The 27,855-nt window shown below is 45.1% G+C and overlaps 1 protein-coding gene across 12 annotated transcripts in view; it reads right to left on the bottom strand.

Moving 5' to 3' along the window:
• Positions 1-27,855, bottom strand: part of LOC137385125 (NACHT, LRR and PYD domains-containing protein 3-like) — a 118,004-nt gene that overhangs the window by 59,629 nt on the left and 30,520 nt on the right. For 9 of the 12 annotated variants that reach the window (XM_068059935.1, XM_068059928.1, XM_068059926.1 and 6 more), the window contains 4 exons: positions 15,030-15,392; positions 9,361-9,527; positions 1,832-2,003; positions 1,661-1,726 (listed from right to left, as the gene is read on the bottom strand). In XM_068059935.1, coding sequence (XP_067916036.1) covers positions 1,661-1,726; positions 1,832-2,003; positions 9,361-9,527; positions 15,030-15,375 — 751 coding nt within the window. In that variant the 5' untranslated portion in view covers positions 15,376-15,392. Of the gene's footprint in view, positions 1-1,660; positions 1,727-1,831; positions 2,004-9,360; positions 9,528-12,235; positions 12,580-15,029; positions 15,393-25,631; positions 25,690-27,185; positions 27,256-27,855 lie in introns of those variants that run through there. The other 3 variants (XM_068059932.1, XM_068059934.1, XM_068059937.1) reach the window with 3 other exon arrangements.

Raw genomic sequence — 27,855 nt, 5'->3', positions numbered from 1 at the left:
GGGGGAAAACCCTCCGCTGGCTGGAGTCATACCTAGCACAAAGGAAGATGGTTGTGGTTGTTGGAGGTCAATCATCTGAGCTCCAGGACATCACTGCAGGAGTACCTCAGGGTAGTGTCCTAGGCCCAACCATCTTCAGCAGCTTCATCAATGACCTTCCTTCAATCATAAGGTCAGAAGTGAGGATGTTCGCTGATGATTGCACAATGTTCAGCACCATTCGCAACTCCTCAGATACTGAAGCAGTCTGTGCAGAAATGCAGCAAGACTTGGACAATATCCAGGCTTGGGCTGATAAGTGGCAAGTAACATTCGCGCCACACAAGTGCCAGGCAATGACCATCTCCAACAAAAGAGAATCTAACCATCTCCCTTTGACATTCAACGGCATTACCATCGCTGAATCCCCCACTATCAACATCCTAGGGGCTACCATTGACCGAAAACTGAACTGGAGTAGCCATATAAATACCGTGGCTACAAGAGCAGGTCAGAGGCTTGGAATCCTGAGGCGAGTAACTCACCTCCTGACTCCCCAAAGCCTGTCCACAATCTACAAGGCACAAGTCAGGAGTGTGATGGAATACTCTCCACTTGCCTGGATGGGTGCAGCTCCAACAACACTCAAGAAGCTTGACACCATCCAGGACAAAGCGGCCCGCTTGATTGGCACCCCATCTACAAACATTCACTCCCTCCACCACCGACGCACAGTGGCAGCAGTGTGTACCATCTACAAGATGCACTGCAGCAATGCACCAAGGCTCCTTTGACAGCACCTTCCAAACCCGCGACCTCTACCAACTAGAAGGACAAGGGCAGCAAATACATGGGAACACCACCACCTGCAAATTCCCCTCCAAGTCACACACCACCCTGACTTGGAACTATATCGCCGTTCCTTCACTGTCGCTGGGTCAAAATCCTGGAACTCCCTTCCTAACAGCACTGTGGGTGTACCTACCCCACATGGACCGCAGCGGTTCAAGAAGGCAGCTCACCACCACCTTCTCAAGGGCAATTAGGGATGGGCAATAAATGCTGGCCTGGCCAGCGACGCCCACATCCCGTGAATGAATTTAAAAAAAATGTTTCCATGTTTTGCTTGACTGTGGGAGTGGTGTCTTGTGGGGGTAAGGGGCGAGGGAGGGATGAAGTTTTTAGCTATAATGCTCGAGCCTTCGTGGAATGGGGTGGGTTTGATGGAGCATCTGGTCTCTTCCTGCTCATCATTTTGGTGGGACATATTGCTCGGGATGCAGGAACCCTTAACATCTGGGTCAAGGCACTGCTCTTTACTGTGAGCCCAGAGCATCCGTGCAGCACACAGGAGGTTTGTATTAAGATTCACAGCTTATCAGGATCCTGCCAGATGTGTCTAAGATTTCAGAAATAATAATGATCAGCAGCTGGATTAAGTGAAATAATACAATGTTCACATATTTACAGGATATGACAGAAATCATATGAATTGTAACTTGAATCTATGCAGAATATTTGAGAATTGACAACAAATCCAAACAATTTTCAATCTTGTTTCTCCAGCCTTTGATTATCTGATTCCCAGATTCTGTCAATCTCTTAAACAAACGGCTACAGTCAATCATTCTGATTCTCGGAAGTGAAATAAACAGTTTGAAATCTCCATGTCATCACTTACCTTTCAGGTCACTGGGTATTTCAGATAAACCTCGTGCGATGTCCATATAATCAAATGAATCACAACCTGTTAAAATCAATCAATTTTCATGAAATCAGATTTGTGTAATATTACAGTAAATTCTGCCGTGTTTGAATCTGAAGTTGAATTCAGTGTGTGATTTTACCGTACCGAGTTCCTGTATTTCTTTCAGTATTTTGTACAACTTTGGTAACCTGTGGCACATTTTCACAAAGGATTCCCACATCAGCCTTCGGACCCGAGAGTCTTTCTCCATCACCAGATTTAGGAGAAGTTTGGAACTGTCCGCCCGGTTTCCCTTCTCCACGAGCTCAGTGACTTTCTGTAAAGAATAATAATGAATATCTGAATTCTCAGTTTTGAGCACAGAAAGCAGTCACTGGGCCGGGTACTGATCCATTCTGAACATGGGCTGAATATTCTGTAAACATCTTGATTCAGACATTAATGGCAAATAAATGTGATAAAACTAAATTCAAAATCAGAAGTATTGTTCTCAGAGAGTGAGAAATCACTGAGAATCTGCAGTATCTTAATGGGATTAGTTTTCTCTGTCCTTCAGTGTCCAACATGACATCAGATACTGATTGACAATATGATCCACTTGTTTCTCACACTTATTTCCTGCTGTCACACTTTGTGATTTACTCAGAAATAAAACAGCAGTGAATCAGAACTCAAGTGACAGGGAAGGACGATTCTGAACTGAGGGAAACAGCGAGAAAACCGTCTGAGAAATTATCACCAACCAATCGAAACAACCCCTGTTGATTTATCAGTCAGGAGAATTGACCAATAATTATAATACTGAAAATCCAATCACTCCATATATATTCCCCTCAGTAATTGAAATGTCAGATACGCAATGTTTTGTACACCCACTGCCAGTATGAAACCTCAGTAACTGGGAGAACATATCCAGCAATGGATAGTCAGGACTTCCATCGCCAACTTACATTTAATATTGGAATTTTAATGTCGATAAACAACCCAAGATGTTTCACAGAGGCTGAATCAGACAGCGGGCCCGAGACAGAGCAGGATAAATTGGCACAGGTGACCAAAACCTAAAGAAAAGGTAAGTTTTAAGAAGGAATGGGATGGGGATCGGTTTCAGTAGTGAATTTCAGAGTGTGAGGCCCAAGATAACTGAAAGTTTGACCACCAGTGGTGGTGTGAAGGAAGGGCTGTACAAAAGGACAGTGTCAGAGCAATGGAAAATTCCAGTGGTATGAGAACTGAAGAAGGGAACTGCGAAAGGAAGCAATGGGGTCATCAAACTATTTAAATAGAAGGACAGGAATTTTAAATTGAAGGCCTGAGGGTTGGAAGCCATTTTAGGTATGTGAACACACATGTGATATCAGAAATGGGACCTGGAGGGGACAGGGTACAGGCAGCAGACTCTGAGTAGCTGAAGATTACAGAGTGTGTAAGGTGGGAGGCTGGGCAGGAGAACATTGGAATAGTCGTGTCTGGAAGCATGGACGAGGGCTCAGCAGGAGATGGGCTGAAGTAGGGGTAGAGACTGGCAATGTTACATAGATGGAGAGAATGTCGGATATGGAGTTCAGATTGAGGGTGGATGCTGAAATCACAGACAGTCTGTCTTAGCCTCAGGCAGTGGCCAGCAGGAGTTGACAATGTGTCTGCACACCGACACCAGTGTGGTTAAAAATGTTGAAGTCCGTGGTAATTGTAAATGTCTTGCTCCAAGCCTTTAAACCTGTGTTTTAAAATAACCTTAGCCGCTCGGTTATTTTAAAACACAAGTTTAAAGGCTTGGAGCAAGATATTTAAAAATATCAGGAGCGAAGGTAATTAAAAAGCATCAGGGCCTCTCCGGGTGGGGCAGATCACTGACTGTGATGGGAACAGGCATGGTGCTGGTGTATGACTGGAGCAGGTGCTGGAGATGGAGAGAGGGGGTCGGCAGAATGCAGGAAAGTACTGGAGCTGGCGGGTGGAGGAATGGAGGGATGGAGCCAGCGGGTGGGGGTCTGGGGGGGACGGAGCCGGCGGGTGGAGGAATGGAGGGACGGAGCCGGCGGGTGGGGGTCTGGGGGGACGGAGCCAGCGGGTGGGTGGGCGGTAATGCTTCACAAACACCCCCAATAAGCAGCTCCCGGTCCCACGGGACGGCAAGTGCGGAGCTTCTCCTGGTGACAGGTCCGGGTTAACGGCCATCAGCGTTCCAGCTCTTTTGGAGGAAATAAAGATGAATAAACTGTAACATCAAACCCCAAAACTTGAAAGAAACTTATTTCAGTTATAAAGGGGCCTGGGGGAGGGGGAGGGGTGGGAAGAACGATTTGAGACACAGCACAGGTGGGGTGTGTGTGTTAGAGAAAACCTGCTGGAAAGAGGGAGAACAAGTGATGCAGAATGACAACAATTCCTTTCATTAAAAAAAACACCTCTGACCGAAACAAACTAGAAACTCCCCCAAAAATACTAGTTTAGCATTAGAGAAAGGAGAAGAATGGGAAGTTGAGTAAATGAACCGTTTCACAAAGACCACAGCAATATTGCGCAGGTTCTGATGTTAACTTTGCGAAGGACATCAAACTCCACAGTCACATCTCATTCAAGTTTTGGACTGGAACATATTTTATAAAGTCTAACATGTATTAAGTGTCCTCAATGACCAAGGAGGGACTTGGGAAGTAGCTGTGAATTCTAATTGGATGTTAATGTTTTTTCCCGCTTTTGTTCTTACCCATTAAAAAAACGTGGCGTTAACTTCGAAAAGAAAGATTATTCAACCCAGCTTGGGAAAGAGACTGTTACTTCTCGCAGTCTGGTTTTTGTCACATAATAGTTTAGCTCTCTGCCTATATGCAAATACAATGTTAGCACATGGTGTAGCGAGCTCTATTCTGTCAACAAAAGTAATTCACACTGGCATCACATACTGTTTTACTTGCTTGTTAGCAAATACAGTTGTACTGCTTTCCAGTGATGTTTAGCTACTTTATTTATAGGGAGAAATGTGTTTTAAATTTACTCTGTTTTGATGACATTAGGTTGGCTATAGACTTTATATGCAGATTAACTGTCCCCATGTCCATGGTTGAGTCAATAATTTTGTCAAATGTCTGTGCTGCAACATGTTGGTGAATATCACTGGTTGTCTGGCAGGGGGAAAAATCAAGAGGTGAAGAGATGGAGTTTGTGGTGTCAATCTTCCCAATATCTAATGGAGAACATGGAGAGCGACATTCCACACCGAGAGCACAAGGGCAGAAAATTACACACTGAATGAGTTCAATTTCCTGATATTCCACCTGGGAAGTGACGCTGCACACCAAGGGCACAGGGGAAAGTAACTGAGCAAGTTGTGGACAGTTTTGGAATGAAATAAAACAATCGAGACACTGTCCTGCAGATTCATCAGGATGTTACCAGAGACTAAGGAGTTAATGTGGGATTTGAGAATTTAGCAATCATTCCCGCAAGGTGAGAAAATTAAGGGATGAGTTGATGGAAGTCTTCAAGACTGTAAGTATGCGATGAATTAAATGCAGAGTATTAATGGGAAACCAGGTTATTCTGTCCCTTCAGTTTCTTTTTGGGTTGTTTTCCCGTTTTGTATTTCTCACATTTTCATCATTTCAGCTCTTTGTGTTTAAATGGCTTTTGTTTAACCCACAGGCTATTTTTGTCATCTAAAGTTCCCCAATTTACTATTAAGCAGTTTCCTGGCTGGTTCATTGCCTTCCCGCCAATTCCTGCCTGTTGCCTCTCTTCTCTCTTTTTTCCAATCCGACTAAAACTCTTTCCCTTTGTTTTCAGTCCAGACTCCAGTTACACTCGAACCACTACCCTGTTCTTTGTACAGATACTGATGGATCCACTAATATTTTCACCTCTTCAGAACATTGTTTCAGATTCATGGTATTTGCCATTTTATCCTTTCTTTCCTATTTCCCAGTTTCTATCCTTTAACAATCTGCAATTTGAAGATCTAACATTGCAACAATTCTCAGTGGCAGCGTGGAAGCAAATTACATGTTGGGGTGTATTAACAGTGCAAGATTGAGCTGAAAGAATGAGATAATCCTGTCACTTCATAAAATCATTCATGTGACTGCACTTAGATGACTGTAGAATTCTGATTGACTCAGTACATAAACGTTAATGTTGCTACTGAAAAGAGGAAGCAGAATAACTGAGAGAAGGGAGTGGTTGGAATTGAGGAACTATTGTGTAATCTGGGAATGTCCTCACTGGAAAAGAGAATGTTGAGAGGTGATATGATTGCTGTTTCACTTTGTCCAGTACAGTAGAAACAGAGGACACAGCCTGAGCTTCAAGGAGGGTAAATTCACAACTAATCTCTCATAACAATATTACAGTGAGTGAACAGTCAGTCTGTCGGACACACTCCCTAGGGAGGTTGGAGTTAATATTGATTCATTCAACTGTGAATTAGACAGATATATTTCAGAAAATAACATTTTGAGATGCACTATTAGTGTAATTTAAGATATGACAGTTTTTATTTATTCATTCATGGGATGTGGATGCCTCTGGCATGGCCAGCATTTATTACCCATGAGAAGGTGGGGGGTGAGCTGCCTTCCTGAACCGCTGCAGTCCATGTGGTGATGGTACACCCACACTGCTGTTAGAGTTCCAGGATTCTGACCCAGTGACAATGAAGGAATGACAATATATTTCCAAGTCAGGATGGTGTGTGACTTGGAGGGGAATTTGGAGGTGGTGATGTTCCCGTGCACCTGCTTCCCTTGTACTTCTAGGTGGTAGAGGTCATGGGTTTGAAAGGTGCTGTCGAAGGAGCTTTGATGAGTTACTGCAGTGCATCTTGTAGATGGTGCATACTGCTGCCACTGTGCGTCGATGGTGGAGAGAGCGAATATTTAAGGTGGTGGATGGGGTGCCAATCAAGCAGGCTGTTTTGTTTTGGATGGTGCTGTGTTTCTTGAGTGTTGCTGGAGCCGCACTCATCCAGGCAAGTGGAGAATATTCCATCACACTCCTGATTTGTACCTTGGTACTTGTATGGCACGAATGTTATTTGCCATTTGTGAGCTCAAGCCTGAATGTTGTCCAGGTCTTTCTCTATGTGGTCACAGACTGCTTCATTATCTGAGGAGTTGCAAATGGAACTGAACACGGTGCAATCTTCATCCCCATTTCTGACCATATGATGGAGGGAAGGTCATCGCTGAAGCAGCTTAAGATCTTTGGGCCGAGGACACTGCCCTGAGGAATTCCTGTAGTGATGTCCTGGGGCTGAGATGATTGGCCTCCAACAACCACAACCATCTTCCTTTGTGCTAGACATGACTCCAGCCAGTGGAGAGTTTTCCTCGATTCCCATTGACTTCAATTGTACTAGGGCTTCTTGATGTCACATTCGGTCAAATGTTGTCTTGCTGTCAAGGGCCAACACTCTCTCCTTTCCTCTAGAATTTGGTTCTTTATCCAGAGTTGGACCAAGGCCATAATGAGGTCTGGAGCTGGTTGTCTGTGGTGGAACCCAAACTGAGCATCGATGAGCAGATTATTGGTAAGTGCCTCTTGAGAGCATTGTTGACGACACCTTCTATCACTTTGCTGATGATTGTGAGTAGCCTATGGGGCAGTAATTGATTGGGTGATGGATTTGTCCTGCGTTTTGTGGAGCAGGACATACATTGGCAATTCTTCCAATTTGTCAGGCAGCTGCCAGTGTTGGACCAGCTTCCTAGAGATGTGGTTACTTCATCACTACAGATGTGATATCGCCGGGGCCCATAGAAGTTGCTGTGTCCAGTGCACTCAGCCATTTCTTTTATCACGTAGGGTAAATCAAACCGGCTGAAGACCGGCATCTGTGAAGGTGTGGACCTCAGGATGAGGCAGAGATGGATCATCTACTTGAAACTTCTGGCTGAAGATGGCTGCGAATGCTTCAGCTTTGTTTTCTGCACTCTGGGCTTCGCCATTATGGATGATGCAGATGTTTGTGGAACGTCCTCTTCAGTTAGTTGTTTAATTGTCCAGCACTATATGACTGGGTGTGACAGGACTGTAAAGTTTTATGATTTGTTGGTTGTGGGATCACTTGTCTGTTTACAGCATGCCACTTCTGCTGTTCAGCATGTTGTCCTGTGATGTAGTTTCACTATGTTGGCACCTCAATTTCAGTTTGCCTGGTGCTGCTCCTGACATGCTCTCCTACTCTCCTCATTGAACCAGAGTTGGTCCCCTGGCTTGATGATAATGGTAGAGTGAAGGATACGACAGGCCATGAGGTCACAGAATGTAGTGAAATATCATTCTGCTGCTGCTCGTGGCTCCCAGCACCTCATGGATGCTCAGTTTTGGATGATAGATCTATTCTGTATCATCACATTTAGAACGGTGGTAGTGCACACAACATGATGGAGGAGTCTTCAGTTCCCAAACGTGACTTAGTCTCCACAGGGACTGTGTGGTGATCACTCCTACCAATACGGTCATGGACAGATACATCTGCGACAGATAGATGGGTGAGGACAAGTAGATTTTTTCCCTTGTGTTGGTTCTCTCGCCATCCTCTGCATGCCCAGTCTGCCAGATATGTCCTTCAGGATTGGCCAGCTCGGTCAGGAGTGGTTCTACTGACCCACTCTTGATGGACATTACAGATTCTCCACCCTCACCTCCTCCAGAGTAAATTCTGGGCCCTTGCTTCTTCCACGTGACATGAAGGAATACAGATTCCTCAACTGAGGGAGGACAATAATCAGAAAGTGGTTTCCTCGTCCATGTCTGACCTCAGGTCATGAGATTTCACGGGATTCAGAGTCAATGTTGAGGTCTTTCGTGGCCCACCCTGTTTACTGTATATCACTGGGCCACCATCTCCCATCGTTCTGTCTGGTGGGAAAAGACATACCTAGGAATAGTGATGGAGGAGTCTGGGATATTGATTGATGGTTAGACTCGATCATACCTAGGTCAGGCTGTTGCTTAACTGAGCTGTGGGATAAGTTCTTTCAATTTTTTTTCCAAGTCTGCAGATGTTACTGAGGAATTTGGAGGGTCAGCGGGCTGTGTGACAGAATATGATTCTGGTCGGTCCACCTGGTTTTACTATTCTACTTTTTTGTAGCAGTTTGAGTGGCTTTCTAGGCCATTTCAAAGGGCAATTAAGAGTCAACCACGCCACTTTGTCTGGAGTCACAGGTAGGTCAAGCTGGATAAGGATGGCAGGTTTTCTTCCCTAAAGGATGTTACTGAACCAGCTGGGTTTTGACAAATATCCAGTATTATTTAATGAATTCAAACTCACAAACTGCCACAGTGAGATTTGATCTCAGGTGTCTGGATTATTGATCCAGATCTCTGGTATAACAATCCAGTAACATGATCACTATGTCAGTGGACCCAAACGTGGTGAGTGTAACATGCTTGGAAGGAACAGGTGACTTTAGACCTCTGGTTCCCAAAGCTCTCCACCTCTGGGCTTTTCCACATACCTGGGTCTGTTGTAGACTAGCTGATAGAGATCAGTTAACAATTAACAACTCCATTATCAGTGCAGTATGTGACTGCCCAAATGTTAGAAGGTGAGTCAGACCTTGGTCATTTTTTACCCAGCATTTCCTATGCTCCCATGTTACAATATTCTATCAGTTCTGTGACATTAGAACAAATTAACCTCATGCTGTATCCCTCCCACTTACTTGATGCTCTTGTCCAGTGAAATGGTCCTCCTCTTTTAATATGAGACTGAGTCCCTCCACTCCTTCTTCAATCGCCTGTTCTAGTCTGTCCCGGTAGAATTTCATCAACTTGAACAGCTGGTAATCGTCGCACTTTGTCAGGAAATCAGTGATTGTGGAGTTCGGATCTGTGAACACAAATGGAGAAAACTAAACACATTGTCGGTATTCTATCCAAACTGTTACATTTCCTCTGATATCAAACAGCTGAAACCTCCTGTGAGCATTACCAAACAAAGAAAGTGGGGGTGGGGCAAGAGATAACCAAAGAGAAAGTGTTGATAGGACAAGGTCACAGAGAATAACTGACCAGAAGATCATGGGACAAAGACAAATGGTACGTTAATGGTGTGGTAAAAGACAAAGCACAGAGGGTGTTAATTGACAGAACAATAGAACAGCCTGGCCCAAAGCACAAACATGAAAAAAGCAGTGGGTAGGCACATGGTTAAAAAAAATGAATGATGAAACAAAATAAAACAAGTAAATAAAAAGTAAAAAAGAAAAAATAACTAACCCTTCATGCTCTGAAATTATTAAATGCAATGTTCAATCCGGCAGGATGCAGCATGCCTAATCGGGGAATGAGATGCTGTTCCTCGAGCTTGTGTTGATGTTCACTGGAACACTGCAGCAATCCCAGGACAGAGATGTGGGCATGAGAGCAGGGGGGTGTGTTGAAATGGCAAGCAACCGGAAGCTTGGGGTCCTGCTTTCGAACTGAGCGGAGGTGTTCCGCAAAGCTGTCACCCAGTCTGCGTTTGGTCTCCCCAGTGTAGAGGAGACCACATTGTGAGCAGCGAATACAGTATACTACATTGAAAGAAGTACAAGTAAATCGCTGCTTCACCTGAAAGGTGTGTTTGGGGCCATGGATAGTGAGGAGAGAGGAGGTAAATGGGCAGGTAATACACCTCCTGTGATTTGCATGGGAAGGTGCCGTGGGAAGGGGATGAGGTGTCGGGAGTAATGGAAGAGTGGACCAGGGTGTCGCGGAGCTAACGATCCCTTCAGAATGCTGACAGGGGAAGGGAGGGGAAGATGCATTTGGTAGTGGCATCACGCTGGATGTGGTGGAAATGGCGGGGGATAATCCTTTGGATGTGGAGGCTGGTGGGTGGAAAGTGAGGACAGAGGGAACCCTGTCGCTGTTCTTCGGGGTGAGGGTAGAAGTGCGGAAAATGGGCTGGACACGGTTGAGGGCCCTGTCAACCACAGTGGGGGAGGGGGGGGGAATCCTCGGTTGAGGAAAAAGGAAGATATATCAGACGCACTGTCGTGGAAGGTTGCATCAGCACAGCAGATGCATCGGAGACAGAGAAACTGGGAGAATAGAATGGAGTCCTTACAGGAGGCAGGGTGTGAAGAATTGTAGTCAAGGTAGTCATGGGAGTCAGTGGGCTTATGAATATTAGTAGACAGCCTATCCCCAGAGATGGAGATAGAGAAGTTGAGGAAAGGAAGAAGTGACAGAGATGGACCATGTAAAGGTGAGAGAAGAGTGGAAATTAGAAGCAATGTTGAGAAAGATTTCCAGTTCAGGGCGGGAGCATGAAACGGCACCAACACAGTCATCAATTTACCAGAAAAAGAGTTGGGGGAGGGGGCCTGAGTGGGACTGGAACAAGGAATGTTCGACATATCCCACAAAAAGACAGGCATAACTAGGACCCGTGCGGGTACCGATAGCAACACCTTTTACTTGAAGGAAGTGAGTGGAGTTGAAGGAAAAGTTGTTCAATGTGAGAACAAGTTCAGCCAGGTGGAGGAGAGTGATGGTGGATGGTGACTGGTTGGGCCTCTGTTCAAGGAAGAAGCAGAGAGCCCTCAAACCGTCCTGGTGGAGAATTGAGGTGTAGAAAGATTAGATGTCCATACTGAAGAGGCGGCGGTTAGGGCCAGGAAACTGAAAATTGTCAAAATGACGTAGGGTGTCAGAAGAGTCACGCATGTTTTTTTATCTGTTTGTGGGATCTGGGTGTCGCTGGCGAGGCCAGCATTTGTTGTCCATCCCTAACTGCCCTTGGACTGAGCAGATTGCTTGGCCATTTCAGAAGGCATTTTTAAAAGTCAACCACATTGCTGTGGGTTTGGAGTCACATGTAGGCCAGACCAGGAAAAGATTTCTTACCCTAAAGGACATTAGTGACCCAGATGGATTTTTACAGCAGTCGACAGTGATTTCCTGGTCATCATTAGACCAGCTTTTAATTCCAGATTTATGAATTGAATTCAAAGTTCACCATCTGTGGTGGTGGGATCCAAACCCATGTCCCCAGAACTGGGTTCTGAATTACTAGTCTAGTGACATTATCACTGCACCACCACAGGTGGGAAGAGACTGGACCAGGGGTGAAAAGTTATTGTCAAGATAGGAAGAAATAAGTTCAGTGGGGCAGGAACAGGCTGAAACAATGAGTCTGCCGGGACAGTCCTGTTTGTGGATTTTGGGAAGGAGGTAGAAGCGGGCTATCCAGGGTTGCAGGACTATGAGGTTGGAACCTGTAAAGGGAAGATCTGCAGAGGAGATGAGGTCAGTGACAGTCCTGTAGACAGTAGCTTGATGTTCAGTGGTGGGGTCATGGTCCAGGGGGAAGTAGGAAGAAGTGTCTGAGAGTTGGCGCTAAGCCTCTGCAAGGTAGAGGTTGGTACACCAGTCAATAACAGCACCACCCTTGTCTGCAGGTTTGATGGCACTGTCAGGGTTAGACCTGAGAGAACGGAGTGCAGAAAGTTCAGAGGGGGACTTCTCTTTGCTTATCTCTTGCCCAACCCCGCATTATTTGCTTAAAACCTATTACATTTCCAGCCTTTGCCATTTCTGATGGTCACTGACCTGAAACATTAACTCTGCTTCTCTCTCCACAGATGCTGCCAGACCTGCCGAGTATTTCAGGCCTTTATTGTTTTTATTCCATTCAACTCAGGAATGTTTCAGGATGGGTGTAGGATGGGAACAATTGACAGCTCTTAGCTTTGAAGATATTCTTTGTTCTAAACAGACAATGTGCCACTATCCGAATGCATGTGTGGCCATCATTTGCAGGATTATCCATTTTCTTGAAAGGCAAAGTCAATTTTTATAACTCTTCTGCTGCAGTCTGTAATTTTTCATTGTCACAATTCTCGAAAGCATGACACCTTACCCTTTCCAGATCTCTGAAGGCTCTATCTGATCAGCTGAAAAATTTCCAAGGTGTTCAGTTACTCTATCTTTATGACAGACTTTAGTAATTTCCTGATAACAGATGTTAGGCTAACTGGTCTCTAATTCCCTGGTTTCACTCTCTCACCTTTCTTAAATAGCAGCACAATATTCAAATCTAATAGAATGGTTCCTGACTCGAGAGAACTTTGGAAGATTATAGTTAGGATATCTGCAATTAGAGTCAGTCCAAGTGACAGCAAGAAACGTCCAAAGGCACTGGATACAGCAAAGGCTATGGGCCCTGACAATATGCTGACAGTAGTACTGAAGACCTGTCCTCCAGGACTAGCTTAGACAAACTGTTCCAGTACAGCTACAACACTGGCACCTACCCGACAAAGTGGAAAATTGCCCAAGTATGTCCTGTGACAAAAGCAGGACAAATATAATCTAGTCAATTATTGCCCCATCAGTCTGCTCCCAATCATCAGCAAAGTTATTGAAGGTATCATTGACAGTTCTGATGTTCAGTTTGGGTTCCACCAGAGCCGCTCGGCTCCTGACCTCATCACAGCCGTGATCCAAACATGGACAGATGAGCTGAACTCCAGAGGTGAGATGAGAGTGTGACTGGCCTTGACATCAAGGCAGCATTTGATCGATTGCAGTCTTAGGGATATAAACTGGTTCTGCATCACAAATTCTTCTTTTAACACCTCCCACTGATTCGCTATCATTTTACCCATTAACAGCTTTGCCTAGTTTACTGTTGACAGTCTTTGTCTCATCATATTGAAGTCAGCCTTACCTAAATGTGGAATCTTAGCAGCTGCTTCGCGTTTCTCCCTTTCAAAACACAAATTAAACTCAATCATATTATCACTATTACATAAATGTTCACGCACTGTTAGGTTGCACCATAGGCTGCAGGACTTCCTCAGGGAAGTGTCCCAGGCCCAACCATCTTCAACTCCTCATCAATGACCCTTCCTCCATTATAAGGTCAGGAGTGGGGATGTTCGCTGATGATTGCACTGTTTTCAGTACCATTCACAAATCCTCAGATATTGAAGCAGTCCGTGCCTGCAGGCGAGACCTGGACAACATTCAGGCTTAGGCTGTAAATGGCAAGTAACATTCACACCAGGCAAGCACCAGGCAATGGCCATCTCCAACAAGAGAGAATCTAACCACCATCCATTGATGTTCAACGGTATTACCATCACTGAGCACCTCATCCCCACACCCACCCCACCACCATCAACATCCTGAGAGTTACCACTGACCAGAAACTGAACAGGAGCAGCTCTATAAATACTGTAGCTACAAGAGCAGGTCGGAGGCTGGGAATTCTGCAGTGAGTAACCCACCTCCTGACACCCCAAAGCCTGTTCACTGTCTACAGTCAGGAATCTGATGGAATACTCTCCACTTGCCAGGATGAGTGCAGCTCTAACAACACTCAAGAAGCTCGATACCATCTAAGACAAAGCAGTCAGCTAGATCAACACCCCATCCACCAGTTTAAACATTCACTCCCTCCACCAGTGTGCAGTGGCAGCAGTGTGTACCATCTAAAAGATGCACTACAGTAACTTACAAAGCCACCTTCAACAGCACCTTCGAAAACCACAACCTCTACCACCAAGATGAACAGGGACATGGGACACATGGGAATACCACCACCGGCAAGTTTCCCTCCAAGCCACACGCCATCCTGACTGAGAACTATATCGCCGTTCCTTCACTGTCGCTGTGTCAAAATCCTGGAACTCGGATTGGGGTGCGAGCGCGGGAGGATCGGGGGGCGAGCGGGGGCGAATCGGGGGGGCGAGCGGGGGCGGATCGGGGGGCGAGCGGGGGCGGATCGGGGGGCGAGCGGGGGCGGATCGGGGGGCGAGCGGGGGCGGATCGGGGGGCGAGCGGGGGCGGATCGGGGGGCGAGCGGGGGCGGATCGGGGGGCGGATCGGGGGGCGAGCGCGGGCGGATCGGGGTGCGAGCGCGGGAGGATCGGGGTGCGAGCGGGGGCGGATCGGGGTGCGAGCGGGGGCGGATCGGGGTGCGAGCGGGGGCGGATCGGGGTGCGAGCGGGGGCGGATCGGGGTGCGAGCGGGGGCGGATCGGGGTGCAAGCGGGGGCGGATCGGGGTGCAAGCGCGGGAGGATCGGGGTGCAAGCGCAGGAGGATCGGGGTGCAAGCGGGGGCGGATCGGGGTGCGAGCGCGGGCGGATCGGGGCAGTGCCTATTTTGCACGTTAAAAGCAATTACTACCTCATTAGCACTTCTTCCTTAACAAAATGAAATAATAAAAGACAGGTGCAGCAAAGAGAATCCAGAATATGCACCAATTACAGCTGTGAACTACTGTTCCATGTCTATTACATATTTTTTGTTGGTCAGTAAAGGAATGGAGAGTTTTGCTGTAGTAATTGAGGTATCAGATATTCTTGGAACAACTGTAATGAGTTTAATTCTACTAACCTGTATTTCGTTCAATACTTGTATTATTCTCAAGTATTACATCTCTGGGAGAATGAGTCGCTTCCCTGGTACTGGTTCCTGTGTCCTGATCACCTTCCCTTGTAGCAGGGTGTTGAATCTGACTTTGTTCACTGGTACCGGTTCCTGTGTCCTGATCACCTTCCCTTGTAGCAGGGTGTTGAATCTGACTTTGTTCACTGGTACCGGTTCCTGTGTCCTGATCACCTTCCCTTGTAGCAGGGTGTTGAATCTGACTTTGTTCACTGGTACTGGTTCCTGTGTCCTGATCACCTTCCCTTGCAGCAGGGTGTTGAATCTGACGTTGATTACTTGATGAATTCTCCATTTCAGTTGATATGTTATCTGCAAAACATTGTATTCCAGGTTACAGCAGAGTATGAAGTCCCTCATCCTTTCTCCTATTCTAGTAAGTCTCTTCCACATCCTCTGCAAGGCCTTGATATCCTTCTTATATTGTGGTGCCAGAATTGAACACAATATTCCAGCTGAGTACTAACCAGTGTTTTGTAAAGGTTTAGCATAAACTCCTTGTTTTATTTTAATCTAATCCTCTATGAAGAAAGCCAAGGATCACAAATATGTTTTTTAAACATCCTTCTCAACGTGATCTGCCTCCAGCCCTTCAGGTACACCAACATGTCTCTGTTGCTGCACTTGTTTAAAATTGTACCCCATTACATACATATTGCCTCTCCTTATTCTTCCTGCCAAAATTTACCATGCACACTTCTCTGCTAAATTTCATCTGCCATGTGTTTGCCCAATTTACCTGTCTGTCAATGTCCTCCAGAAGCATGTCATTATTCCCCGAACTGTTTACTGGGTTTTGTGTCCTGTATACCCAAGTTCAGGTCATTAATATACACACAATAGTGCAGTGGTCCTGATACCAACCCCTGGGAGCACCATTATATTTTTTTCTCCAGTCTGAAAAACATCATCGCACCACCGTTCCCCGCTTTCCGTCCCTTAGACAATTTTGTATCCACCAGTCCCTTTAACCCTATGGCCTTTCATTTTGCTAACAAGTCTATTATATGGTACTTTGTCAGGCAGCATTTGAAAGTCCATGTGTACAAAATCAACACACTACCCTCATTAACCCACTCCATGACTTCATTGAAGAAAGTTGATGACTTTAGGCAAACTTACTTTGCCTTTAACAGATCCGGACTGACTTTCATTTATTGGCCCATAAGTTTACAAGCGCCAATTAATTTTTATTCGGATTATTGTTTCCAAAAGATTCCCCATCATTGACATTCGGCTGGTTGGCCTGTTGTTGGCAGGTGTATCCCTCTTCCCTTTTTTGAACAGGGATGTAACATTTGCAATCCTCCAGTCCACTGGCACCACCCATCATCCGAGGAGGATTAGAAGATTGTGGTCACAGTCTCCTCAATTTCCACCCTTCCTTCCCTCAGTAATTCAGGATACATCCCAATCAGACCTGATGACTTTTCTACTTGAAAGGACTGCCAACCTTTTAAGGACATTCTCTTTGTCTATTTTTATTCTACTCAATATCACTCCTGCCTCCTCCTTTCATGCTGCATTGACAGCCTCCTCTTCCCTAGTGAAAGCACATGTAAATTACTCATTTAATACCTTATCCATGCCCTCTGCCTCCACAAATTCTCATTTTTTGGTCCCTAATCAGGTCCACTATTCCTCTGACTACCCTTTCATTATTATGTATTTATAAAACAATTCTGGATTCCCTTTTATGTTTGCCATTAATCTATTCTCATATGCTCTCTTGGCCCTTCATATTCCCTTTAAGATCTCCTCTGCATTTGTTATATTCAGTTTTGTTCTCTACTGTAGTCCGAACTTTACAATTCCCATGTACTGTATTTTTCCATCTCATTTTGACCTGTATATCGTTTATCACCCAGGGTGCTCCAGGTGTGAATGCCGTTCCTTCCTTCTTCCCGTGCTCCAATAGGAATGTGTCTACTCTGGATGAAGCATCTCCTATTTGACGTCCTCCCATTTTTCATTATTGTTTTGCTGGACAATTTTTGATTCCAATCCATCTGAGCCAGATCCCTTTTCAACTCAGTAAAGTGAGTCCTCCTGTACTGAAGTATGTTTGATTGTACCTTGTCCTTTTCCGTTACTGTTATTATTCGAAGCTGGATGAGATTATGATCACAGTTCCACAAATGCTCTCCCACTAAAACATGCTACATTTCTCCACTTTATTCCCCAGAGGGAATCTTGAGAATTCTCTACCCCAGAGAGTTGTGGATGTTCCCTCATTAAGAATATTTAAATCCGAGATAGATAGATTTTTGATCTCTCAGGGAATCGAGAGATATGGGGAGTGGGCGGGAAAGTGGAGTTGAGGCAGAAGATCAGCCATGATCGTACTGAATGCTGGAACAGACTCAAGGGGCCTCCTGTTCCTATTTCTTATGTTCTTATGTTCTTATCTTCATAGAACTAGATTCAGCAAAACTTCCTTCCTTGTTAGGCTGGAAACACTGATAAAGGAAGTTTTCTTGTATACATTTTAAGAATTGCTCCCACTCTTTGCATGTTACACTGTTATTATCCCAGTCTATATTAGGATGATTGAAATTTCCCTTCATCACTACACTGCAGTTCTTACATCTTCCTATAAATTGCCTGCAATTTGCTCCTCAATCACTTTTCCATTATTTGGTGGTCTATATTACTCAGTAATGCAATAGCTCCTCTATTGTTGGTTAATTGTAATCAAATACATTCTTGTCCTTCTCCACTCAACAACATCAACCCTCTCCAGAGCTACAATAGTTTTTTGATCTATACAGCAAACATATCCCTTCTTAACGTTCCCTAATACCTTGTAATCAGGAATATTAAGTTCCCAATTTGCTCCTTCTTGGAGTATCTCTGCTACTGCCATTGTATCATTCTTCTATGTGGCGACTTGCGCCTGTATCTCACCGACCTTATTTACCATGCCACATGTATTCAGGTATCTGCACTCCAAACACATCTTAGACTGCTTCACATTTGGCTGCTTTCCATTCCCTTGTATTATTGCACTATTATTTACACTAGTTCCATTTGCTTCTCCCAGTCCTCTGTGCATCTAGTTTCCCCGCACGACATTTTATTCTGGTGCTCACCCCACTGCCCAATTAACTTAAACCATCTCCCAAAGTACCAGTGAACTATACAGTGAGGACACTGATCCCAGCTGTGTTCAGGTGTAACCTCTCCATCTTCTCCAGGTCTATCCTGCCCCAGACCTTATCCCATTGCCCCAGAATCTGAAACTCTCTCCTGCACCATTTCTCCAGACACACATTAACCTGGAGTACTGTGGTTAGTTCTGGGCATCTTAGGAAGGATATATTGGCCTTGGAGAGAGTGCAGCACAGATTTGCAACAGTGATACTGGAACTTCAAGGGTTAAATTTCAAAAGAGAGATTCCAGAGGTTTGGGTTGCATCCCCTGGAATTAAGAAGGTGATTTGAGTGAAATTTTCAACATATTATGGGAATGGTTATGGTAAATAGAAAGAAGCCATTTCTGTTGGTTGGGGAATTTAGGATGAGGGGAAAGAGTCTACAAATTAGAGAATGAGGTGTGTGGTAACACTTCGACATGTGAAGGGTGGCAGAAATTTGGAACACTCTGCTGCAAACAGCAATTGATGCTGGGCCAAATGATAGACCTACACCTCAAATTAATGCATATTTGTTCCCTAATCTCATTTAAAGGGATATCGGGCAAAGGCAGCTCTATGGAGTTAGGTGAAAGATTTTTTTTTTTTTAAATCACTGGGTCCATCCTCCCCAGGATACGCACTGCCTGATCACACTGGGTCCATCCTCCCCAGGTTACACACTGTCTGATCATACTGGGTCCATCCTCCCCAGGTTACACACTGTCTGATCATACTGGGTCCATCCTCCCCAGGTTACACACTGTCTGATCACACTGGGTCCATCCTCCCCGGGTTACACACTGTCTGATCATACTGGGTCCATCCTCCCCAGGTTACACACTGTCTGATCATACTGGGTCCATCCTCCCCAGGTTACACACTGTCTGATCATACTGGGTCCATCCTCCCCAGGTTACACACTGTCTGATCATACTGGGTCCATCCTCCCCAGGTTACACACTGTCTGATCATACTGGGTCCATCCTCCCCAGGTTACACACTGTCTGATCTCACTGGGTCCATCCTCCCCAGGTTACACACTGTCTGATCATACTGGGTCCATCCTCCCCGGGTTACACACTGTCTGATCATACTGGGTCCATCCTCCCCGGGTTACACACTGTCTGATCACACTGGGTCCATCCTCCCCGGGTTACACACTGTCTGATCACACTGGGTCCATCCTCCCCAGGTTACACACTGTCTGATCATACTGGGTCCATCCTCCCCGGGTTACACACTGTCTGATCACACTGGGTCCATCCTCCCCAGGTAACACACTGTCTGATCACACTGGGTCCATCCTCCCCAGGTTACACACTGTCTGATCACACTGGGTCCATCCTCCCCGGGTTACACACTGTCTGATCACACTGGGTCCATCCTCCCCAGGTTACACACTGTCTGATCACACTGGGTCCATCCTCCCCAGGTTACACACTGTCTGATCATACTGGGTCCATCCTCCCCGGGTTACACACTGTCTGATCACGCTGGGTCCATCCTCCCCAGGTTACACACTGTCTGATCATACTGGGTCCATCCTCCCCAGGTTACACACTGTCTGATCATACTGGGTCCATCCTCCCCGGGTTACACACTGTCTGATCACACTGGGTCCATCCTCCCCAGGTTACACACTCTCTGATCATACTGGGTCCATCCTCCCCAGGTTACACACTGTCTGATCACACTGGGTCCATCCTCCCCGGGTTACGCACTGTCTGATCATACTGGGTCCATCCTCCCCGGGTTACACACTGTCTGATCACACTGGGTCCATCCTCCCCGGGTTACGCACTGTCTGATCACACTGGGTCCATCCTCCCCGGGTTACGCACTGTCTGATCATACTGGGTCCATCCTCCCCAGGTTACACGCTGTCTGATCACACTGGGTCCATCCTCCCCAGGTTACACACTGTCTGATCACACTGGGTCCATCCTCCCCAGGTTACACACTGTCTGATCATACTGGGTCCATCCTCCCCAGGTTACACACTGTCTGATCACACTGGGTCCATCCTCCCCGGGTTACGCACTGTCTGATCATACTGGGTCCATCCTCCCCAGGTTACACACTGTCTGATCACACTGGGTCCATCCTCCCCGGGTTACACACTGTCTGATCACACTGGGTCCATCCTCCCCGGGTTACGCACTGTCTGATCATACTGGGTCCATCCTCCCCAGGTTACACACTGTCTGATCACACTGGGTCCATCCTCCCCGGGTTACACACTGTCTGATCACACTGGGTTCATCCTCCCCGGGTTACGCACTGTCTGATCACACTGGGTCCATCCTCAGCGGGTTACGCACTGTCTGATCTCACTGGGTCCATCCTCCCCGGGTTACACACTGTCTGATCACACTGGGTCCATCCTCCCCGGGTTACGCACTGTCTGATCATACTGGGTCCATCCTCCCCAGGTTACACACTGTCTGATCACACTGGGTCCATCCTCCCCGGGTTACACACTGTCTGATCACACTGGGTTCATCCTCCCCGGGTTACGCACTGTGATCACACTGGGTCCATCCTCCCCGGGTTACGCACTGTCTGATCATACTGGGTCCGTCCTCCCCAGGTTACACACTGTCTGATCACACTGGGTCCATCCTCCCCAGGTTACACACTGTCTGATCACACTGGGTTCATCCTCCCCGGGTTACGCACTGTCTGATCACACTGGGTCCATCCTCCCCGGGTTACGCACTGTCTGATCATACTGGGTCCATCCTCCCCGGGTTACGCACTGTCTGATCATACTGGGTCCATCCTCCCCAGGTTACACACTGTCTGATCACACTGGGTCCATCCTCCCCGGGTTACGCACTGTCTGATCACACTGGGTCCAGCCTCCCTGGGTTACACACTATCTGATCACACTGGGTCCATCCTCCCCGGGTTACGCACTGTCTGATCACACTGGGTCCAGCCTCCCTGGGTTACGCACTGTCTGATCACACTGGGTCCAGCCTCCCTGGGTTACGCACTGCTTGATCACACTGGGACCATCCTCCCCTGTCACATCGTTATCTCTGCTGAAAATCATACTTCTGTAATATCTTTATTTCAAAAGGAGAATTTACTGTTGATGTGAGGTTCCCATTAAATTTTACTGATTTTGTGATGGATCACCAGGAATCATCTTATTCACAGGTGCCCAGCTCGGAGAAGTACTCGAAGAGGAGACTGATATTGAAGAGGTCTGGGAGATACAACCCTTTGCAGGTGGGAGGAGTTTGAGACTTTTAATAACAAATATTTCACCATCAAAGAGGAATGTGTAATGCCTAAGTGTGTTGTGAGGTTTTCAAGTATTTTAACAAGTAATGAAAATATCATGATTTGTAATCTGGGGTATCAGCTACTTAGTAAATGGGGATTTCTTTTAGTTTAGTTGTATACAAAAAGTCTTAGAATGTGAAATTTTGTCTTGTAATTCTTGAAATTGGTTTGGGCGCTTATATCTCATACTTTTAACATTAACAGTCTCGCTAAGTTTGTAATTGTCCCTTTTTAAACAGTGAGATAGTGAGACCATTGATATGTGGAATATCTTAACGGGTTTTCCAATCTCAGAAAACACCAATAATGTGTAATTACACATTGACAATTATATGCAATCATAATTCTCCAACTATATGTGTGTCTCACTGTTTGTCTGCCCTCACCCATGTGTTCAATTAAAACTGTCAGCGTACTTTTCTTTACCCACTGTGGAAAGCTAAAAGTGACTCGGTCACATCAGTAATTTCTCCAAACTATAGCTGAAGTTATCTTCCGGCAATAATTTATAACCAAATTTGAGACCTTGTAAAATTCAGTTACCTACTGTTTCATTCACCGAAACTGGGATAATAAACACTTAACAACAAATTATATTTTCACAGCACTTTAAACATCGGAAACCATCCCAAAGCGCTTCACAGAAGCCAAATCAGACAAAAGATGGGCGCTGAATAAAGGATGTAGAACGAGGGGTGGCCAAAAGATTGATCAAGTTAGTCATTTTTAAGCAGTGTCCAAATTGAGGAGAGGGAGGTGGAGAGGTTTAGGTGGGAATTGCAGAGCAGAGATCAGGACCAGCAGAAAGTGTGACCACCATAGTTGGAGTGAAGAGAGGGTGAAATATACAAGAGACCAGAATTCGAGAAATGGAGTGTTCTCAGAGGGCGTCTTGCTGAGCTGGAAGAGGAAGGAGACCATGAATGGAGTTAAACAGAACGATTAGTACAAAAGCAAAATAGTGCAGATGCTGGAAATCTGAAATAAATCAGAAAATGCTGGAAATGCTCAGCAGGTCAGGCAGCATTTCTGAAGAGAAAATCAGAGTTAACGTTTCAGCTCTGTGACCCCTTGTTTTCTTTTTAGAGATACAGCACTGAAACAGGCCCTTCGGCCCACCGAGTCTGTACTGACCAACAACCACCCATTTATACTAATCCTACATTAATCCCATATTCCCTACCACATCCCCACCATTCTCCTACCACCTACCTATACTAGGGGCAATTTTATAATGGCCAATTAACCTATCAACCTGCAAGTCTTTGGCATGTGGGAGGAAACCAGAGCACCCGGAGGAAACCCACGCAGACACAGGGAGAACTTGCAAACTCCACACAGGCAGTACCCAGAATTGAACCCGGGTCGCTGGAGCTGTGAGGCTGCGCTGCTAACCACTGCGCCGCCCCAAAATAAGTTTAGAAATAAGAGCTCACCCATTTAAGACAGAGATGAGGAGAGGGTCGTGAATCTTTGGAACTCTCTTCCTCAAAAGGCGGTGGAAGCAGCGTCTCCAAATATTTTTAAGACAGAGGTACATAGATTCTTGATAAACAAGGGAGTGAAAGGTTATTGGTGGTAGATGGGAATGTGGAGTTGAGGTTACAGTCCCATCAGCCGTGATCTTGTTGAATGACAGAGCGGGTTTGAGGGGCCGAGTGGCCTACTCCTGCTCTAATTTTGTATGTTTATCTCGGTGGGGGATGCAGCAATGATAATGCCATTAAATGTCAAGGGGAGATGGTTAGTTTCTCTCTTCCTGGAGATGTTCTTTGCCTTGCACTTGTGTGGCACGAATGTTATTTGCCCGGACAGCATGACTACACGACCCAACCCGACGGAACTCAACAACATTTCAACACTCCCCCCTGCTCTCATGCTCAGATTTCTGTTCTGGGATTACTGCAGTGTTCCAGTGAACATCAACGCATGCTTGAGGAACAGCATCTCATTTACTGATTAGGGCACACTACAGCCTGCGCACTGAGATCAATAATTTCAGAGCATAACAGGTCCCCCATTTTACTTTTATTTTTAGTTATTTTTTTCTTTTTTCGTGTGTTTATTTTATTTCATCTTAATTTGTTCAGTTTGCTTACCCACTGGGTTTTTTCATGTTTATTCTTGCGGCTGTTCAGTTTTCAGTCCATTAACACCCTATCTGTACTTATGCTTTGTCTTTCAACACACCAGTAACATATTGTTTGCCTTTGCTCCATGACCTCCTGGTCAGCTATTCTGTGACCTTGTCCGATCAACATCTCCTTTGTTATCTCTTGCCCCACCCCCGCTTTACTTGTTTAAAACCTTTCACATTTCTAATATTTGCCAGTTCTGAAGAAGCGTCACTGCCCTGAAACGTTAACTCTGCTTCTCTCTCCACAGATGCTGCCAGACCTGCTGAGAATTTCCAGCATTTCTTGTTTTGATCCATCGTCCCTACATTCCCCGCCCTGTACAACACTGTCCTAATAATGTTAAATAGCACTGAAATTACTGATCTTTTAACCGTGGTAACAGTGACTGCATTTCTCCCAGTTCTTTCTGTTTGTTGTTCAGAAGGGAAATCCGGTTCCCTCGCGTGAATAATTTCTGTGTCATCAATTCAATTTAAACGCTCGCCATGAAACCTGCTGTTTATAATCTTTCCCACATAATCTGTCGTCTTACTGCCCAGTTCTTCAATTCCTGCAAGCCAAGGAACTAACCCTGATTCTGTGGATCCATGAACATGCTTATCCTGAAATAAAGGGGCAACAACACGTGAGTTTAAAAGAGAATTGTAAGAGATTGCTACACTTACAGAGTCACTGTCCCTCCAATTCAGTTCACTGTACTTGATATCAAGATGATGCTGAAATGGTGGAACACAGTGAATACTCTGGGTTGTGACTACATTCCACCAGTAGCAGCTGAAGAGCTGAGCACCATCACAAGCTGTCTGAGCCAAGCAATTCCAAAGCATCTGACACTGACATATTGGACAATATAAAACATTGACCAGCTGCATCTTATCCACAAAGTCTAAACTTATCACCTATCAGCCACCTCACAATGATCAGCAAAGTGATAGATGGACTCATCAATAGTGCCATCAAATGTCAGCAATGACCCAACAATAACCTGTTTATGGGTGTTCAGTTCATATTGTACCTGAAATCTTCAGACTTATTCACAAATGCAAGAGTTAAATTCTGGAGAAGTGCTGATCGCGACTCCCCTTTAACAAGGCAGCATTTCACTCACTTTGGGACCGAAGAATCCTGAACTCAATACGGATAAAAGAATACCCCCAACCACAACCCCATAACCATCAACCTCTCCACTCCCACCACCCCATACCCCCTCCCCCAAACTCAGGGTTGGAAGCTTTAAATTTCAGTGATAGTTAGGGATTATGTTGAAGAGTCCCGGACTCTAGCTTTGCGGTCATTACCGTTTACGAACGTGTATTAGGAGCAGGAGTAGGCCACTCGACCCCTCGAGCCTGCTCCGCCATCCAATATGTTCATGGCTAAACTGCAACTCCACATTTCCACCTACCCCCGATAATCTTCCACCCCTTTGCTTTTCAAGAATCTACCTACCTCTGCCTTAAAAATATTCAAAGACTCTGCTTCCACCGCCTTTTGAGGAAGAGAGTTCCAAAGATTCACGACCCTCAGAGAAAAAAATTCTCATCTCTGTCTTAAATGGGCAACCCCGTATTTTTAAACAGTGACCCACTAGTTCTAGATTCTCCCACAAGAGGAAACATCCTAAACATCCTTTCCACATCCACCCTGTCAAGACCCCTCAGGATCTTATATGATTCAATCAAGTCGACTCTTCCTCTTCTAATTTCCAGCAGATCCAAGCATAGGCTGTCCAATCTTTCCTCATAAGACAGTCCGCCCATTCCAGGTATTAGTCTAGTAAACCTTCTCTGTACTGCCTCCAACGCATTTACATCCTTCCTTAAATAAGGAGACCAGTACTGTACACGGTATTCCAGATGTGGTCTCACCAATGCCCTGTATAACTGACGCACAACCTCCCTACTTTTGTATTCAATTCCCCTCATTATAAATAATAACATTCTATTAGCTTTCCTAATTTCCTGCTGTACCTGCATACTAACCTTTAGTGATTCATGCACGAGGACACCCAGATCCCTCTGCATCCTCTCACCATTTAGATAATATGCTTGTTTTTTTAATTCTTCCTGCCAAAATGGACAATTTCACATTTTTCCACATTGTACTCCATTTGCCAGGTCTTTGCCCACTCATTTAAACTATCTATATCCGTCTGTCGCCTCCTTATGACCTCGTCACAACTTACTTTCCTACCTATCTTTGTTTCATCAGCAAATTTAGCAACAATATCTTTGGTCCCTTCATCTAAGTAATTTATATAAATTGTAAAAAGTTGAGGCCCCAGCACTGATTCCTGTGGCACACTACCCGTTACTTCTTACCGACCAGAAAATTACCCATTTATGCCTACTCTCTGTTTCCTGTCAGCTAACCAATCTTCTATCCATGCCAATTTGTTGGCCCCTAACACCATGAGTTTTTATTTTCTGCAATGACCTGTGAAGTGGCACCTTATCAAATGTCTTCTGGAAATCGAAGTACAGTACATCCACCGGTTCCCCTTCATCCACAGCACACATTACTCCCTCAAAGAACTCCAATAAATTAGTTAAACATGATTTCCCTCTCACAAAACCATGTTGACTCTGCCTGATTACCTTGAATTTTTCTAAGTGCCCTGCTATAACATCTTTGATAATAGCTTCTAACATTTTCTCGAAGACAGATGTTATGCTAACTGGCCTGTAGTTTCCTGCTTTCTGTCTCCCTCCCTTTTTGAATAAAGGAGTTACATTCACTATTTTCCAATCTAACAGAACCTTCCCCGAACCTAAGGAATTTGGGAAAATTAAAACTAACACATCAACTATCTCACTAGCCACTTCTTTTATCACCCAAGGATGAAGTCCATCAGGACCCAGGAACTTGTCAGCCTGCAGCTCCAACAATTTGTTCAGTATCACTTCCCTGGTGATTGTAATTTTCTTAAGTTCCTCCCTCCCTTCCATTTCCTAACTTATAACTAATTCTGGAATGTTACTTGTATCATCAATAGTGAAGACCAATGCAAAATACCTGTTCAGTTCATCTGCCATTTCCTTACTATCCATTATTAGTTCCCCAGACTCACTTTCGATAGGACCAACACTCACTTTGTTAAATCTTTAATATCTACAGAAGCTCTTACAATTTGTCTTTATATTTCCAGCTAGTTTTCTCTCGTATGTTAATTTTACCTTCCTTATCAATCTTTTAGTCATTCTTTGCTTTTTTTTAATATTCTGTCCAATCTTCTGACCTGCCTCCCATCTTTGCATAATTATAGACTTACACTGTTCATACACTAGAAATATATTTAAACATTATTTACAACAGTAGAATTTTAGCGAGCGAGACTATATTTGGCAGTTTTATTTTGTTAAATGGTGCTGTTTCCAGTAAGTTAATTTCCGAATAAAACAATTCTTTGTAACTCGATCCATTATGGATATTACAACTTATCAATAACATTGAACAACTACGCAGAGAAAAGGCGAGGAGTCCATTCGGGTACATAAAAAGTCTATGATTGTGTTCAGTAAATTCAGGGTCCTTACCTTGTGCTGTGTCTCTGGATTCTGGTTGCAGAATGCCTGGTGGGTTAGAGTTGTGTGTTCTGCACACACCCTAGTTAAAGATTAATCCCACATTCCAGTCAGAAAGATGACCTTCAGACTTTTCATTACAACACAACACGCCCTGTTGTTTGGAGCAAGGAGAATCTGAATCCCACACGGTCTCAGTCAAATTCAAACTGAATTACTGAGCTTTTATCCAATGTCATGGATTCTATGTATGGTAACAATGACTAAATTCTCCCTCAACTCTTCTATCTGAGAGTGTGGTGGAAGATGATTCAATCAAGGCATTCAAACCAGAACGAGACTGTTATTTGAATAGGAAGAATGTGCAGGGTTACAGGTAGAAGGCATGGGGACGGTATTAGGTGAATTGTTCATTGAGAGAGCTGCTGCAGGCACGATGGGCCGAATGGCCTCGTTCGGCACTGTAACGATTCTGTGACCTGTGGTTCAGAAAACGCCACAGAAAAAGGATGTTTCCAATTTCATTGTTCAGCACAAAGCCTGATTATTATTGGACTATAAAAGGGCACAGATCGCAAGGGACAAAGATTGCAATTCTTGGAATCAAACACCAGAATAAAATGCACAGTCAACCAATCATTGTAATTTATTAGCAATAGAGCAATGATTATAAAATTCATCA

This window comes from Heterodontus francisci, chromosome 28 (genome assembly GCF_036365525.1).
Source record: "Heterodontus francisci isolate sHetFra1 chromosome 28, sHetFra1.hap1, whole genome shotgun sequence".
NCBI lineage: Eukaryota > Metazoa > Chordata > Chondrichthyes > Heterodontiformes > Heterodontidae > Heterodontus > Heterodontus francisci.
This window is presented reverse-complemented; position numbering and strand designations above follow the sequence as displayed.